General features: G+C 55.6%; 3 protein-coding genes across 3 annotated transcripts; 2 read left to right on the top strand and 1 right to left on the bottom strand.

Annotated features, from left to right (window-relative positions):
- Positions 1 to 16: 16 nt before the first annotated feature.
- On the bottom strand, positions 17 to 1,155 carry RPS28 (ribosomal protein S28). The gene is made up of 4 exons (XM_034998426.1): positions 1,070 to 1,155; positions 927 to 974; positions 298 to 431; positions 17 to 99 (listed from the first exon to the last, which is right to left on the bottom strand). Exons 1-3 carry the CDS (start codon positions 1,106 to 1,108, stop codon positions 309 to 311), a joined length of 210 nt encoding a protein of 69 aa, XP_034854317.1. The 5' UTR covers positions 1,109 to 1,155; the 3' UTR covers positions 17 to 99; positions 298 to 308.
- Positions 1,117 to 8,498, top strand: NDUFA7 (NADH:ubiquinone oxidoreductase subunit A7). Its single transcript, XM_034998425.1, has 4 exons — positions 1,117 to 1,318; positions 1,741 to 1,790; positions 4,805 to 4,954; positions 8,234 to 8,498. The coding sequence occupies exons 1-4, from the start codon at positions 1,268 to 1,270 to the stop codon at positions 8,322 to 8,324; spliced, it is 342 nt and encodes a 113-aa protein (XP_034854316.1). The 5' UTR covers positions 1,117 to 1,267; the 3' UTR covers positions 8,325 to 8,498.
- A 2,119-nt stretch (positions 8,499 to 10,617) lies between these two features.
- CD320 (CD320 molecule) lies at positions 10,618 to 15,257 on the top strand. Its single transcript, XM_034998424.1, has 5 exons — positions 10,618 to 11,088; positions 13,593 to 13,706; positions 14,050 to 14,283; positions 14,539 to 14,697; positions 14,799 to 15,257. The coding sequence occupies exons 1-5, from the start codon at positions 10,962 to 10,964 to the stop codon at positions 14,939 to 14,941; spliced, it is 777 nt and encodes a 258-aa protein (XP_034854315.1). The 5' UTR covers positions 10,618 to 10,961; the 3' UTR covers positions 14,942 to 15,257.
- Positions 15,258 to 16,578: the final 1,321 nt, after the last annotated feature.

Raw genomic sequence — 16,578 nt, 5'->3', positions numbered from 1 at the left:
AGCGAGACAAGATCCCGAGTTTACATACAACATAAACGCTTTATTAACAATCGCAGATCATCCCTGTGAGCCAAGTGGTCGACCCAGACATCCAGGACCCTGTAAACAGACCCAAACATGAGATTCTGAAGGGACACCCAGCAACTGGCAAACTCCCACCCCCATCTCGCAAATCTCAGTGGACTCTTTCTACACTTCCCACCCCAAGAGCCTCTCACCCATGGATTTGGCGAAGACTCCCTACCTCCACCAAGGGTCTAATGGGCCTGCTGTTTCCCACCCCTGTCCCGCACTCACCAGCCACAAGTTCAGCGCAACCTCCGAGCTTCTCGCTCTGACTCCAATAGGGTGAGCACGTCCCCCTCGCGCACGGGGCCTTTCACGTTGCGGATGATGGAGCGGCTCGTGTCGTCCATGAACTCCACGCGCACCTACGGGACCCATCGGGAGGACGCAAACGAGTTAGGGTCAGCCGCGGATAAGCACCGCGGGCTGGGCAGCAGGTTTCGATTCAGAGGACGTGTTGGGACCGGCCCAGAAATACTTAGAAAGGGGACTCCGTCTGGGAGGCAGAGCCGAGCCAGGAAAGAAGCCCAAGAGAGCCAAGTCGTGGAGAACAAAATTCTCGAGCGGCCAAAACAGTCACCAGGAGGGAGAGCTGCAGCTCTGGTCCTGTTCGGGAGGGGAGCACACTCGGCAGGGCGTGGAGCCACAAAGAGGTCGGAGGACGGGCTAAGCCACGAGAAAAAGCAACGTCAGAGCCTGGGGAGTGAGGTCGACGGAGCTCAGACCCGGTGGGCGGGGCCCTAGTGAGGTCTCGGGGCACTCCGGGAGCCCTGGGATATAGGGGCTCCGGTTCTCAGGGTACAGCTGGACAGGCAGTCAACAGGGCTCCGATCCCGGGGCGTCCCCCCCAGCGCGCTCACCTGCGTGCACTGTCCTTGCGAGCCGGTCCTGCCCAGAACCTTGGTGACCTGGCGGAGAGACGCTGGGATCAGACCTGGGGAGCCCGACCCCCCACACCCCATCTCTCTTCATCCCAGCCCCCAAATCAGGACCCCCACCTCACCCTGGCCAACTTGATGGGCTGCACACGGCTCGTGTCCATGATGGCGGCGCGGCGGCGGTCTGGCGGAGAGGGGTCACGTGCTCCGAGAAGACCTTTTATACTACATTCTAGCCCCTCCCGCTCTCGCGAGACCATCAACGCTCTTCCCAGCAGCCCTCGCGGTAGAGAGTCGCCACCGTCCTTCAGTGCAAACGGAAGATGGCGTCCGCTACCCGCTTCATCCAGCGGCTGCGGAACTGGGCATCCGGGGTGCGCGGGGCTGAAAGGGCCATACGAGGCGGGGAGGGGGGGCTGTGGGCTCCGTGCGCCTTGGACCCGCTCCCGCTAGTCCCCTTCCTCCTGCACCCTTGGGCCTGAGGCTTTTAGTGCCGAGAGCCCCCTAGGCCGGAATCCGTGTCTCAGCCCGGGACCCCTAACCCGTGACTCCTTCAGCCAACACACCCACCTCCACCCCAGCCCTGGACCCATTCTGGCCTACTCCGGGACCTTCTTAGCCCTGTATCTTGTGGCCCCGGCCCTAGATTTCCTTTTCACCTCCAGGGCCCATATCCCTGTACCATCCCTGTACCATCGCCGACCTTCCCTTCTCCACCCTTGGGATGCCCCTGTTCCCTCGCCCTCTCCTCTCCTCGAGTGCCCTGCGGGTTGACCTCCTTCCTCTCCTCCCACAGCACGATTTGCAGACGAAGTTGCAGCTGCGCTACCAGGAGATCTCCAAGCGGTGAGCCAGCCCCGCTCGCTGCCCACATTCCGTCCTTGTCCTGTTACTGTTACATCAAGAACAAAATTCATATTCCGTCACACCCCCTTTGCGCTAGGCCGGAATCTTGCCTCCGGTCCCTGGCAGGATGTGGAAGCAGAGGTTTGCTTTTAACTTTCCTGTACTCAGAGCCGGCTGCGCGTGGAACAGTGAGGTTAGACATGAATTCAGCGCGGGGATCGTGTAGCTGTTCAGTCCTCAGTGTGGTCCTGCCAGTTGATGTTATCTTCTCCAAGCTACAAATGAAAAAAATGCGAGGTTCAGCGAGACAATCATTTGCTTAAAGTCACTCAGAAGCTAGAAAGTGACAGCTGGGATTTGAACCCAGAAGTGTCTTGATTCCAAACTCATTTATGTCCAAAGATTACTTAATATTTCCAAGCCCCTGCCATGTCCTCAGGGATACCAGCACCAACAAGAAAAGTTACTATCCTCATTCTTTCATGGAGCTCAAGTTCTAGGAAGAGTGAAACATAGTAGGGAAATAAACGCAACAGGTAAGAAGTATTCTGGAATTCTGTGAAGACAAAATGAAGTAGAGTAAGCTGGAGGGTGGCTACCTCAGGTCAGGTGGTCAGGAAAGGTCTTTTTTTTCTGGGATTGACGTTTGAATCACCTGAATAATAAGGAGCCAAAGGGTAATTATTGAAAGAATATTTGGGACAGAGGGAACAGTACACGCCAAGGCTGTTGAGGCCCGACAGAGCCAGAAGTAGGAAGGAGGCCAGTGTGGCTGGAACAACACATGGCGCAAAGGAGGGATAGCCGTATATTGGAAGTCAGAGGAGTAGGCAAAGGTAAGGCAGCCATTGAGGATTAGCATGAAAGGAAGACAACTAGCATTTGAATAACCAAATTTATGTGAATGCCTACCTGTTGTAACTAATTCCAAATATCAGAAGTTTGAAGTTGCTTTCTATCCAGGGTAATTGGTGGGCCAGTTGAGGAAACCCGTTTATTAAATTTCCAAGCTCTTTAGGGTAGTGGCGCCCCCTAGTGATTATTTATTTGACAGAGCGAGCGAGCGAGAGCGGGAACACAAGCAGGGGGAGTGGGAGAGGGAGAAGCAGGCTTCCCGCCGAGCAGGGAGCCCAACGTGGGACTCGATCCCAGGACCCTGGGATCATGACCTGAGCCGAAGGCAGACGCTTAACGACTGAGCCACCCAGGCGCCCTGGGCACGTGATTCTTAACCCTTCTGCTAGGTGGCAGAAAGCTATGGCCACACCCACGGGGGGGGTCATCTGCACTCCAGAAGTTAAGCAAATTCTAATTGCCCATGGGATATTGCCTTTTTTTTTTTTTTTTAAGATTTTATTTTTAAGTAATCTCTACACCAAACGTGGGGCTTGAACTCACAACCTGGAGATCAAGAGTCGCACGCTCCACAGAGCCAGCCAGGTGCCCCAGGATATTGCTTTTATTTATTTATTTATTTTTAAAAAGATTTTATTTATTTATTTGACAGAAAGAGAGAGATAGTGAGAGCAGGAACACAAGCAGGGGGAGTGGGAGAGGGAGAAGCAGGCCTCCCGCAGAGCAGGGAGCCCAATGCGGAACTCTATCCCAGAACCCTGGGATCATGACCTGAGCCAAAGGCAGACGCTTAATGACTGAGCCACCCAGGGGCCCCTATTTATTTATTTTAAAGATTTTATTTATTTACCTATTTAGAGAGAGAGAGCAAGAGTGTGTGCACACACGTGAGCTGGGGGCAGGGCAGAGGGAGCAGAAAGAGCATCTCAAGCAGACGCACACTGAGTGCAGAGCCTGACGGAGGGACCCTGAGATCATGACCTGAGCCAAAACCAAGAGTGGGACACTTAACCGACTGAGCCACCCAGGTGCCCAAAGGATATTGGTTTTAATATTAAATTTTTATATTTTTATGTATATTTCTCATTTTTTTAATACAATGGCTATCACTTGTTTTAAGAAAAACTTGAGTCCTGGCAAAACAGTTACCAGACAAATTATTTTAAAACATGGTTGAATGAAAACCTGATGATTTTAAGATTTCTCCTCTATTTTTTCGGCCTTTCCTCTCTGCTGTGTTTTCCAGGGAGGCTTCTCTTCTTTTGAGGTTAGTGTTTCCATTTTAGGCTTCTGGCTTCTTTGTAAATTCACCCTAGGTTTTAGCCCAACCCAGGACAGAGCTCTATTCACTCGTCTACCCCCACCCCCTACCCCAGCTCTGGCTATAGTGTTGGCGACCAGGCAGGAAATGCAGGGACCTCAGAGGACAAGGTGCTCTTTGAGTAATAAGCCTTGATCCCAGTAAGGTTTTTCAGAGAGTTCCTGAGATAACCAGAAACCCAGGAATTCTGGAGCCTGGCCTTTGAAAACAAAGACCCTCAGAATAAGCTAAGTCTGGGGCTGTTGCCCAAGCATTTATACAGTGACTACTGGATATGAGGTGGGCAGAGCCTCAGACCCTGGCCTCTTCATTTCCTGAGCTCCTGCAGGTGGAAGTGAGGCCAGATGCAAGCTTTGGGCCATGGTGGGGTGGGAACAGGCCTGGGTGTCCAATCTGGGCTGCCCCCTTCCCTGAGAAGCCTCAGAAAAGGTCCTCCATACATTTGGCGCATATCTAGGCCTTGCCTTCCAGCACCTTCACCAAGGGATTCCCCTGGCCTGCAGCCCAGTGACTGAGGCGGCCGAGGCCAGCCTAGCCAGAAAGAATGACTTTCTATTAGGGGTGCCTGGGGGGCTCATTCAATTAAGCGTCTGACTGGATTTCTGCTCAGGTCATGATCTTGGGGTTGGAGATCAAGCCCCCTGTCAGGCTCTGTGCACAGGGTGGAGTCTGCTTGAGAATCTTTCCTCCTCCTTCCGCCCTGCTTTCCCCTCTCCCCTCCCCTCCCCTCCCTTTGGGTGTGTGCGAGCATGCTCACGCTCTCTCAGATAAATAAATAAAATCTTTTTTAAAAAAGTGGCTTTCTGTTAGCTTCAATGGTGGTGTTCTTTTCCCTCAGAACTCAGCCTCCTCCCAAGCTCCCTGTGGGCCCCAGCCACAAGCTCTCCAGCAACCACTATTACACTCGTGATGGCCGCCGGGAAGCCATGCCGCCCTCAATCGTCATGTCCTCACAGAAGGTATTGGCGTCAGGCAAGCCTGCAGAGAGGTGAGGACATCACAGCCTGAAACGAGCCCTTTCTCTTGCTTGTGCTTTTCAAGGTCCCACTTACTGAGCCATCAGCTGTGTCAGGAACTGTGCTTCCGGGGCTTTTCAGGGGAGAGCTCTTTGAATCCCCACCCAGCCCAGGGTAGGGGTTGGGCCTCAGCCAGGGGAGTGTTTCCTACAAAGCAAATGAAGCTCCAGGCTCCCATCAAGGGCTCTGGGAGAAGACCAGGTGTTGTTTTTGTAGTGGTTTTTTTTTTTAATTGAGGCGTAATTGACATATAACATTATGTGAGTTTCAGGTGTACAATGTAAAGATTTGATATTTGTGTACATTGTGAAATGATCACCACAGTAAGTCTTATTTATGTTTTTTTCTTTTTTTTTTTTTAATTTATTTATTTGAGAGAGAGAGAGAATGAGATGGGGGAGGGTCAGAGGGAGAAGCAGACTCCCTGCCGAGCAGGGAGCCCGATGCGGGACCCGATCCTGGGACTCCAGGATCATGACCTGAGCCGAAGGCAGTCACCCAACCAACTGAGCCACCCAGGCGCCCTACACATTTTTTTCTTGTGATGAGAACCTTTAAGATCTACTCTTAGCAACTTTCAAATATGCAAGAGTATTGTTAACTACAGTCACCATGCTGTATAGTACATCCCTGGGACTTATTTATTTTATAATGGGAAGTTTGTACCTTTTGGCCCCCTTCACTCATTTCACCCACCCCGTACCTGTCTCCTGCCTCTGGTGACCATCAGTCTGTTCTCTGTATCTTTGAGTTTGGTTTTTTGTTTTGTTTTTAGATTCCACACATAAGTGAGATCCTACAGTATTTGTCTCTGATTTATTTCACTTGGCGTAGTACTCTCAGGGTCCATACATGTTGTTGCAAATGGAGGATTTCTTTCTTTTTTATGGCTGAAAAGTATTCCATTCTGTGTGTATACGTGTATTATGTATGTGTATATATACACACACACCGCACATCTTCTTTGTACTCTTCTTAAAGAAAGAATTGTATTTTTTTTTAAGTAGGCTCCACACCCAACATGGGCTTTTTTTTTTTTTTTAAGATTTTTATTTTTTATTTATTTCTTCATGAGAGAGAGAGAGAGAGGCATAGGGAGAAGCGGGCTCCCTGCAGAGCAGGGAGCCCGATGCAGGACTTGATCACAAGACCCTGGGATCATGACCTGAGCTGAAGGCAGACACTTAACCGACTGAGCCACCCAGGCACTCCCCAACATGGGGCTTGAACTCACGACCCTGAAATCAAGAGTCGGATTCTCCACCAACTGAACCAGCCAGGCGCCCCAAAGAAAGAATTGTATAAATCTCAGGCCCCTTAAAATCGGTTTGGTCCCTGGCCTCAGGTGCCTTCTCTTAAATAAATGGGGACGATAACAATATCTACTTTAGGGAGTTTATCTCAGTCCACTTGGCTGCTATGACAGTATCATAGACTGTGGTGGTTTATAAACAACAGAAACATATTTCCCACAGTTCTGGAGGCTGGGAAGTCCAGGATCAAGGTGCTGGCAGATTCCATGTCTGGTGAGGGCACTCTTCTTGGTTCACAGATGGCATTTTCTTGCTATGTCCTCACATGGTGGAAGGGTTAAGGGGTGTCTAGGATCTCTTATAAGGGCACTAATCCCATTCATGAGGGCTCCTCCTTCAGGACCTAATCACCTCCCAAGTGCTCTACCTCCAAATACCATCATGTTGGGGGTTGCAGTTTCAACATAGGAGTTTGGGAGAGACAAAACATTCGGTCTATAGCAGAGTTGTTATGAAGGTTAATCTTTATAATTAACATCTGTAAGGTTTTAGAATGGAGTCAATGCCATGCCTGCCTACTTACCTCTCCACAAGTTAGGCAGTGATGGCCCCTGCTGGAGAAGAGGAAATTGAGGCAGAGAGAGGCCACGTGACCTAACTGGGTCACACAGCTAGTGGGGAGCAGAAGCAGGATTTCAAATCAGTTTGCTCAGACCCCAGTGGTGTCTGGGCTCTACAGCCAGTTCATGGTGTGGTCTGCAGCCAGTGTTTTGGCTTTGTTGAGCCTCCGTTTCTTCATCTGTAAATCAGGGGTGGTGGGCTTGCAGTGTGACAAGCTCTGTAAGGTGATGAGGCCAGGTAGGGCCTGCTGTATAGTTAGAACTTGGTGAATGGTCCTTGTTACCTTCTGATTCGCCAGAGTCCAGCACCAGACTGGCACACTACCCAGTTCTCCTCAGACTCCCTCACTTGCCCTGCATTTCCTAGGGAGGCTGCTTCTGCCTCTTCCACCTCCTTCAGACTCCTGGGAGGGTGGGAGGCCCTGGAACCCCTGCTCCTGGGAGCGTCCTCCACAATGAGAGCCTGCCCGCCCGCCTCCTCTCCCTTTGGACTTAACCGTGTGTGCAAGCCTCTCCAGCCCTAGGCACCAGGGGCTTGGGTGTCTCAGGAGGCACCTGCCTTGGATTTGTCGTCACAGTGTCTTTCCTTGGGGCTCACTCTGGGCCAAACGGTGTATTCTTCTTCTTTTTTTTTTTTAAGATTTATTTTTTTATTTTAGAGAGAGAGTGCTTGCATGTGCATACACACACAAGCAGGGGGAGGGGCGGAGGGAGAGAGAGAGGGGAAGCAGACTTCCGTTCACTGGGGAGCCTGATGCAGGGCTCAGTCTCAGGACCCTGAGATCATGACCTGAACCGAAACCAAGAGTCCTACGCCTAACCAATTGAACCACCCAGGCGCCCCAAAAGGTGTATTTTTCAATTGCACTTGACTCTCAGCCTCATTAGACTATGGCCTGGTCTTAGCGCTGTGCTGGGGCACGCCAGGCCTGCCACGTGGCAAGTGCTCAGCACCCAAGAGAGGAGACAGCAGTGGGCACATGTCGCCTGATTGCTTGGCCCTTTTGCCAGTGTCCTGTTTGGGGGCAGCAGGAATGGGGTGCTCGTCCACCCTGGGGCCACAAGTGGGAAGGGGTGCTAGAGGAGGAGCCCAACTATTTATGGCTGGCTTTGAGCTCAGGAGCCAGGGCAGGTTGACTGGGGGTTCACATGGGGGCTGGGGCAGGAAGGGGGCTGGCCAGCTCCCAGCAAGGGTTGGCTGACCCTTTGGGGGACCCTGGTGAAGGAGTTTGGGCGCTCTGAAATACCCTCACTCGGGCCTGCAGACCCAGAGTCTCGGCAGGCGTGGTCTTGCTGGGCACAGGTGTGGGCTCCCTCAGGTCCCTCCTCGCTGCTCTCTGGAGACCCGGCCCTAAGCAAAGTCTCTTTTCCCTTCCAGCTCAGCTGCAGCTGCCACAGGGAAGAAGGCTGTGACCCCAGCTCCTCCCATGAAGAGGTGGGAACTGTCCAAAGACCAGCCTTACCTGTGACTCTGCGCACCCCCACCCCACCAGGGGCACCTGGCTGGGCCCTCAGGGCCACCTGCCTGCTTCCCCTCCTGGTAGTCCTTCCTGGGAGAACGCGACCTAACCTGTGACAAATACACCTGGCTCTCCAGTATCACTTCCATCCTAACGTTTGAAGCCCCATACAGCTTACCTGGATTTCCTGGTGAAGTCTCTTCACTCTGCCAGCACTCCAGGGGCAGGGGAGGGAGCAGGGGTTCGTGAGCTTCAGGGTGGCACGCTGTCCCTGGGCACCGAGTCTGATGCCATGGGGTCCAGGGGCTCCGGCATTGTCACCATCCCTTCCCTGGGGGCCTGGCTAACCTAGAGAGCAGTACACTGGGTTCCAGGGCCTGTGGGTGTTTGGGTGGGCACTGATGGTGAAGGACTGCAGGGCTGAACACAAGCTGCTCCCTTAGGTTTCTCAAGAGCTCCTGTTGCCGTTGCTCATGAGGACACTGGCCAGCACCCCTCCACCGCCACCCCCATCTGACTCTGAGCACCCTACAGCTTGGTGGGGGTGACCAAGGACAGCAGGGCAACTCCCAGGGAAGGCTCACCTAGGACAGGTGAGGGAAGGCCTCCCTGAGCCAGAAACCTTCCTATGTGGGCCTGGGGAGCGAGGCGGGGTGAGCCTAGGAAAGGAAGGGGCTGGACCTTGTGGAGGAATGAACAGTTGAGTGAAAGCCAGAAAAGAAGCAACCCAAGTCTGGCCGCAGGGAATGGGGAGCCATGTAGGGACCTCAAGTGGACGTGTGTCATGGCTGCCCTATGGAAGAACCCCACAGTCCTTCAGTAGGCAGAAGAGATGTGTGATGATCAGAGTGTTGAGACTGCCCTGCTTTCTGGAAGCGCAGAGCAAGGCAGGAAAGGGTCCCAGTCCCAGCCAGGATGTATCCTGGAGCCCCACAGTGGGCCAGATAAATGCTAAAAGCTCATCTGGGAGAAAACCCTGGGCTGCAGCCCCCAGGGCAGGCTTTCTGGAGGAGTTGGGACTCTAATAGGAGCAAAGGTTGAGTCAGATTCAGAAAGGAGATTGGGAGGGAGAGGAAGTCTGAGGGCACAAGGAAGGCAGCCCTGAGGGCTTCCACAGACTGCAGGTAAGATATGCCATTGAAGGTTTCTGAATAGTTCTTATGCACAGACTTGAAATTTCACAAGTGAGTGGGGGTGGGAAGGAGGTCTGATACCTGAGCTCTGCGTGCTAGGTACTGTTTTGAACGCTTTCAGGATCTCAGCTCCTTCGTGGAGCAATCCCGTGAGGTCATGGCTGGTGCCACTCCCCCTCGGTAGAAAAACAGGAATGGAAGGACAAGAACTAGCTCAGGCTCACTGAAATTGAACCTGGCAGCTGATGAGTCTGCCTAACTACTACACATCCATGGCTGCTTCAGCTTTTATCCCTGCACCCCCGCGACCTCTGAGCCTCAAAGATGGGACGCTCCCCACCCCTGCAGTGCACAGTCCTGTTTGTCACCTTTCCACCTGCCTCTGCACACCTTAGCCTCTTACCCATTTCCCCGGGGAATCTGGGAGGTTTTGACACAACAAAAAACCCCAACACACACACATATAATATACACTGTCCAAAAGCAGCTGTAACTTTCAACATTTTCAAATAGTGAAGCTTGCCAACAACCTGCAAACAGAGCCCCTTGTGGGAAAAATCTGGATGCTTTAGTGTTGCTTCCCAGGAAACGGGGGGGGGGTGCGGCGGGGGTGGTGGTGGTGGTGGTAAATGCTTGCATACCTAACACTGAGGGACCGCCACTTGTCTGGGGTTCTGCTGGCCGTCTGACCCGTTGCTTCTTCTGAAGGCAGAGCTATCTATAAAATATTTATTTTCAAGAAAATACAGCCTCTGATTGGCTAGAAGGTTTGCATTTTATGTGCTTATTGGTTGAGCATGAGAAGAGAAAGCCCACGGGCTGCCTTTGCACATCTTGTTCCGGAAGAATAATACCCACCTACCTGTGAGGAAGGCTGCAGGAGGCAGTGGGCGTGGGTGAGCGCATCCAGGTGCGAGGGACAGGACCCTTGATGAAAGCCAGGGCCTTCTGGAAGTGTTTCGTTCATTTATTCACTAAATATTTAAGAGCCTACTATTGTGGCAGACGCTCTGCTAGGCACCGGGGATGCAGGAACAACACAGCATTCCTGTCCTGCGGTGACCTTCTAGTGAGTCATCAAGACACTACGTCAAAGTAAGCTAGGTAGAAAAAGCTGGGTGCACGAGGGAAGCGGGGAGGAGGGAGGGGCTGCAGCCTGCCTGAGGGGAATGGCTGCCATATTAAATATGATAGTAACATTTGCTGCAGGATGCATGCAACACAGTCGATACTGTAAGTAGACAGCGACGAGTTCGTTTACATCCCCACAGTTTCTAACTTCAAATGGGCCCAACATCTTTCGATATACCTTGTCACTGGGAAAAGTGGGTTAGAGCCTCATATTGTGGGTCCCCTCGTATTCGGATGTTTACGGTACTCTTAGCCGCGGGCGCCGCGGATCCTCTGGGCGTGGGCCCCGCCCCCGGCCGCGGCGCGCGTGCGCGAGGATAAAAGCGAGGCCCCGTGGGCGCGTGGTCAGTGCCAGGGCGGGGGCGGTGCGGCAAGTGGCTGCATGGCGCAGGGCGGAGTGCGGCGGATAGCGGCCCTGGGCCTGGCCCTGCGGCTGCTGCTCGGCTTTGGACTGGGCCTGGAGGCCGCCCCGACCCCCGTCCCGATCCAGTTCTTGGCCCAGGCCCCAGGTGAGTGAGCTCCGCGCACCCCGCGCGCGCGCCCCTCGGGCGGCCCGGTCCCGCCCCGCGCGCCGGCTGCGCCTCGCCATTGGCTGTGCCGCGTGTTCGTCCCGGACACTCCCCCGGCACGTGGCTGGAGACTCTGGCCTGCAGGGAGCCCGGCCTGTGAGCGAGCCATCTCCGGTGGGGGACGGTCGCCTGGGTGGCTCTCCCTGCTCACACCCCACTCCTGCTCTGCTTTGGAGGACCTCTTTGTCACCTCCAAGCCGCCCTTCAGCCCAGCGTGGGCAGGAAGGCTCGTTGTAGCTCTGGTTGTCCGACCTCTGTGCATGGCCGGTCACCTGGCGCCTCTTGCAGCAGCTGCGCCCCTACACCCTTGTCCGACCCTGAGGTCATATGGCTGAGTTTCCTGGCCGACCAGCCCCCGCCCTCCCCATCCCTGCGCCTTCCTCCTCTGGCCTTAGAGAACAAAAGGTTTCTCTCCCTCCCTGTGACCCCAGGCCCTTGGACACCTGCTCCTGGGCCTAAGTGATCTTGATGGCCCTCTCTGATGTTCCCAGAGGCAGCTGGGTGGGATAGAGTGACCTCCCTGTAGGCACAGGTGACCTCCCTTTCAGCTGTGAGTTCCTGTCTGATGTGGTCTCCTGCCTCACCCCAAAGCCCCTGCCTTTACAGGCTAAATGTTACTGGTTCCTTTAAAGAGGCAGGACTCACTTTACCCAAGTACCAAACTCAACAAGTGGTCTCCTCTCCTCAGGACACTGAGATAGGGACTCCTAGCGTGCTCCTTATACAGGGGAGGGAACTGAGGCTGGGAGGGAAAGTCACTGGTCACTTTTCATGCCTGTCTGACCCCACAGCCCTAGGAGGCCTGGTCTCCTGTGCTCTGCCTCCCACTTTCCAGGAAGAACACACTCCAGGGAGGGAGGTCTGGAGGTTGGCAGGGCTGAGAATAGCTAGGCTTGGAGAGGAAGCCGCACCCAGAGACCGCCAGACGCCCCCCCCCCCCCCAAGTGGGTAGGGAAGGAAGCCAGCTCCGGGTCTGGCCACAGCTCTTCCTGGCTTCAAAAGCTCAGGGACTGTGTGGGCCACAGGTATCATTGGGCTTGGAGGCCTGTGGAGGGACTGGCGATGGAGAGAAGGGGGTTTGGGAGCTCAGGCCCTCGGAGTAAAGGTGGAAGTGGCAAGAGTACCAGGATCGACTGGAGTGCCACTAGGTTGGGGCCAAGCAGGTATTTGCACCCCCCTCACTGAGCCCAGGAAGAGAGCCTTAAAGGCCATTCCTTTCCTCAGTCTGTCAGGCTCCCTCCTGCTGGCCCACGTTCTAGGCCCTTCTGTGCTCCTCCAGATCAGCATGTAGCCCGAGCCTCACTACCTGGGGTCCAGGAAGGCTCAGATCTCAATCAGGACACAGCCTTGATCCTTGTGTGACTTGTATCTGTACCGCCCTGGGCTTGCAGTCAGTACCGGCCCTTATCTTCACTGAGTGTCCAGTCTGTGTGGATACCAGTTTGAGGACCATTGTTGTAAGTGGAAGGCAGGGCTTCAGGCATCTCTGAGAGGTGCATGAGACCCTTTCCAAGAAAGAAGCTGAGATCTGAAGGCTGAGGAGGAATCACCAGTTGCAGAGTGGGGGGAGGAGAGGAGGCACTGGGCCAAGGATCAGCACAGGCAGAGTCCCTGAGGTGGAAATGAGCCGGGACTCTTGGAGAAGAGCGAGGAGTCCAGGACAGAGGGAGCTGGATGAAGAGGAAGAAGGAGGGAGGAGGTGAGGTCCAGGAAGGGTTCACGGCGGCGGGGCTGGGCCAGGCCTTACGGCCACATAGACAAAATAGGGATTTGGTGTGAAAGGGTCAGGGGACCAGGGCATGGTTTTGAGCAGAGGGGAGGGCAAGGGCAGGAGACTGAATGATGTGACTCAGGTCCCCAGTGTCCAGATGGAGATGGGGACGGGGCCTGGTGAGGAGATGGCACATTCAGGATGAGGAAAGTGGTTGGATCTGGAAGGAATTTAGGAGGTGAGTGGACAACCCTTGGCAACTAAGTAGGTCCTCTGCCCAGGGCCTCTGTTTCCCATTGGCTAAGCAGGTGGGATATAACAGGCCCTGCTGACCCAGACCATGGGCCCGGTCCAGGGCAGGTTCAGAGATGGCCCGTACCCCAGTCTGTTTAACCGTGGATTTTGGAGGGCCTCTTGGGGAGACTATCTGGCCTGAAGCCTGGTAAAGACTCGGATCAGTGAGACCTGGGTTCATACCTGGGCTCTGCCACCAGCCCTGCAGCCCGGGGCCTTGCCTCTCTCCTCAGTGCCTTCTGCAGCATGGGGATGGCAGTAGAACCTGCCCTCCAAGCCTCCCACGGAGTAGGTCCTCAGCAAATGGTGGCTACCAGTGTCATTCCAACGCCCTGGGACCTGGCCTGCCTCCTGGTGGTCTCAGTCTGTAACCACTGTGCCCCTGGTAGTGGGGGGCGCGACTCGGGCCTCACAGACCTCACTTGTGTGCATCTTGCAGGCTCGTGCCCGCCCACCAGCTTCCAGTGCCGCACCAGTGGCTTCTGCGTGCCCCTCACTCTGCGCTGCGACAGGGACAAGGACTGCCCCGACGGCAGCGATGAGGAGGAGTGCAGTGAGTAGCCGCGCTCCGGGGGCGGGGCTTGAGGGGGCGGGGCCGCGGGAGGGGAGGTGCTGTGTGAGGGGTGTGGCCTTCAGGCGGGGGGGGTAATGGGGCGGGGCCTGAGGATGGGCAGGACTTACAAGAAGAGGTGGGTTTACGGGGAAGCGGACTTAGCGGGGGCCTTGGGAAGAGGGGCTTTCAGGGGGGCCAGTCCTTGGCAGGTGGAGCTAACAACAGGGAGTCTTTAGGATGTGTGGGTTTTCTAGGGTTACCTGTTTCTGGAAGGCCGGGTGGAGGGGCGTACTGCAGCACTGTTGGGTGGGTGTTTGGCACCTGACTGACCTTGTAACCCCAGGAATCAAGCCTTGTGCCCAGGACGGAGAGTGCCAGCCACCCACTGGCAGCCCCTGCCCTTGTGACAACGTCGATGACTGCCCAGATGGCATCGTGGAGAATGTTCACAACTGCAGTTCCCAGCCCTGCCCGGCGGGGGAGCTCCGCTGCCTGCTAGGCGGTGCCTGCATCCCACACACCTGGCTCTGCGATGGCCATCCGGACTGTCCCGCCTCCAGTGACGAGCTTGGCTGTGGTGTGTGTCATGGGACCTCCGCCTGCCTGGAGGGGTGGGGAGTGCTGGGCGTTAGATAAGGACACCTGACACCTTCCGGTGGGTGACCAGGCTTAGGGTGTGGACGCTTGTATTCTCCTGTGCCTGCATCCCCGTGGGGGCAGTGGAAGATGAGCCCCAAGGCCCCCCAGGCATTTGGAACACCTGTTCGTGTCCGACCCCACCCCCATCCTCAGTGCCCACTCCCCAGCTGCTGAATGCCTGGACTTATTGCAGGAACTGAGACCCTCCAGGAAGGGACTGCCACGTCCACGGGGACCCCTGTGACCCCGCACAGTGTCCCTTCTCTCAGGAATGCCACAACGAGCCCCGTTGGGGACCAGGATTCCATCCAGTCTGGAAACCGGAGTGCTTGTGGGGTTATCGCGGCTGCGGGTAAGATGACCAGGCCCTCCCACTCCTGGGGCCTGGGGAGGGGATAGGCTGCAGACGCCCCTTCTCTGTGTGGCTGACTCCTGCCTGTCTGTCCCCCGCAGTGGTGCTCAGTGCCGGTGTGGCTGCCATCTCCCTGTTCGTGCTGTCCCGGCTCTGTGCCCGGGGGTGCCTGCGCCCGCTGGGGCTGCTGATGGTTGTGAAGGAGTCCCTGCTGCTGTCTGACAGGAGGACCTCACTGCTCTGAGGATGAGCTCTTGCCACCACAGCTGGTTCCTGAGCAGGGCCAGCTATGAGGACATGTACCCCCGCAGCTGCTGGCGCACCAGCCCTCAGACCTGGGTCCTTCTGGCCGGGCAGCACCCGGACCTGAGCTCCTGAGCTGGCCCCGGAGAGGTTGGGGGTGCCGGGACCCTCCCTCTGGATTCAGGGAGCCTGGGTGGGGAGTACGTCACAGCTGGAATTGAGGGGCTGGCCCCAGGCTGCTCCCAGGGGCGACCCCACACGTAGACACTCCTGCTGCCCCCATCTGAAGGTGCTGATTAAAGTCGCTTCACATCGTCTGCCTGCCTTTGGGCCTCTGTCTCCCTCTGCCTGGGCAGCCAGTGGTCTCCATTCCAGCCCCTCCTCCATGGTGGACGTGTCCCGAGAGAGTGGGACTCGGGGACCCAGCCCTGGGCGCTCCCTCGGCCACTCTGCCTCTGGCTTCCTGGGGCAGCGGGGTGGTCTGCATTTATCTGCCGGCTCCTGTGCAGAGGAGAGAACTTGGGCAGGGCCCCCCGGAGTCCTGGGGGGCCGCCATCCATCAAGGCTTTTTCCTCTTTGAGATGTAAGCTGGGCATCCCAGGGTTGGTCTGGGCTCCACCCAGTTTTAAAATGTAGGCTTGATTATTGTGCAGGTGAGGGCTGCCATTGAAAAGACAGTTCCCAAAAGACGGTGGGGCGGGGGGTGCACACTACACCACACAGGGGAAGGAAGCACAGGGTCAGGAGGCAGAGGGAGGAAAATGTGGGCAAGAACCTTTATCGTGGTTCCCGTAAGAAGGAACTGGTGAGGCAGGGTAATCGGGTTTGGGATTGGCTAATTTGAATAATCCCAGAGGGCTCTGGGGCAGTGCTGTCTGTCCCATAGGTACCAGCTTGTTGACAGTGACACCACTGGCTAGGAACGCCTGGGGCATCCGCCTGGGTCTGTGCTCTGCGTGGCCAGCCCCCAGAGACCTTAACCATCTGCAGCCAATGCTGTGGCTGGACCGGCCCTTGTGGTTCTTGTCGCTGGACACACTTCAGCAAAGACTATCTGGGAACTTCGAGGAACGAGGGTGATGACTCACAAGTCCTCACAAGAGGGCACATGGCACCCTCGCGGGCCACACAGCGAGATCACAGGTAAAGAGAGGCAGTGTAGACCTGGGGCTCTGCCTCTGTTAGGGTCCCAGGGTGGGGTGTCCAGGATTTTGTGGGTTCACTCTTTACTGGTGAATTTATTTTTTTAAAGATTTTATTTATTTATTTGAGAGAGAGCAGGAGAGGGGGGAGAGGCAGAGGGAGAAGCAGACTCCCCCCTCTGAGCAGGGAACCCGATGCGGGGCTCGATCCCAGGACCCTGGGGTCATGACCCGAGCCGAAGGGAGATGCTTTACTGACTGAGCCCCCCAGGCGCCCCTTCACTGGTGAATTTCAAGCATAAGAAGATGAATTGGGGCGGGGAGGGAGAAGTGGGGTCACTTGGGCAGTCAAGTATCTAGGGCACCCAGGGCTTTCGGAAAGAGGGAGCTTCAGGGGCCGGGCAACCGAATTCCTTATCTGGCGGTGTTGCTCAGAGCTGGGTCTTACTGCTGGCGATAATGTTTAATCTGGAGGGACACTGGCAATCAGCTTGAT

This window comes from Mirounga leonina, unplaced genomic scaffold (genome assembly GCF_011800145.1).
Source record: "Mirounga leonina isolate KUSES-001 unplaced genomic scaffold, KU_Mleo_1.0 Mir_94, whole genome shotgun sequence".
In the NCBI taxonomy this organism is placed as follows: Eukaryota; Metazoa; Chordata; class Mammalia; order Carnivora; family Phocidae; genus Mirounga; species Mirounga leonina.
The sequence above is the reverse complement of the archived record's forward strand: the minus strand, read 5'-3'. Positions and strand labels throughout refer to the sequence as shown.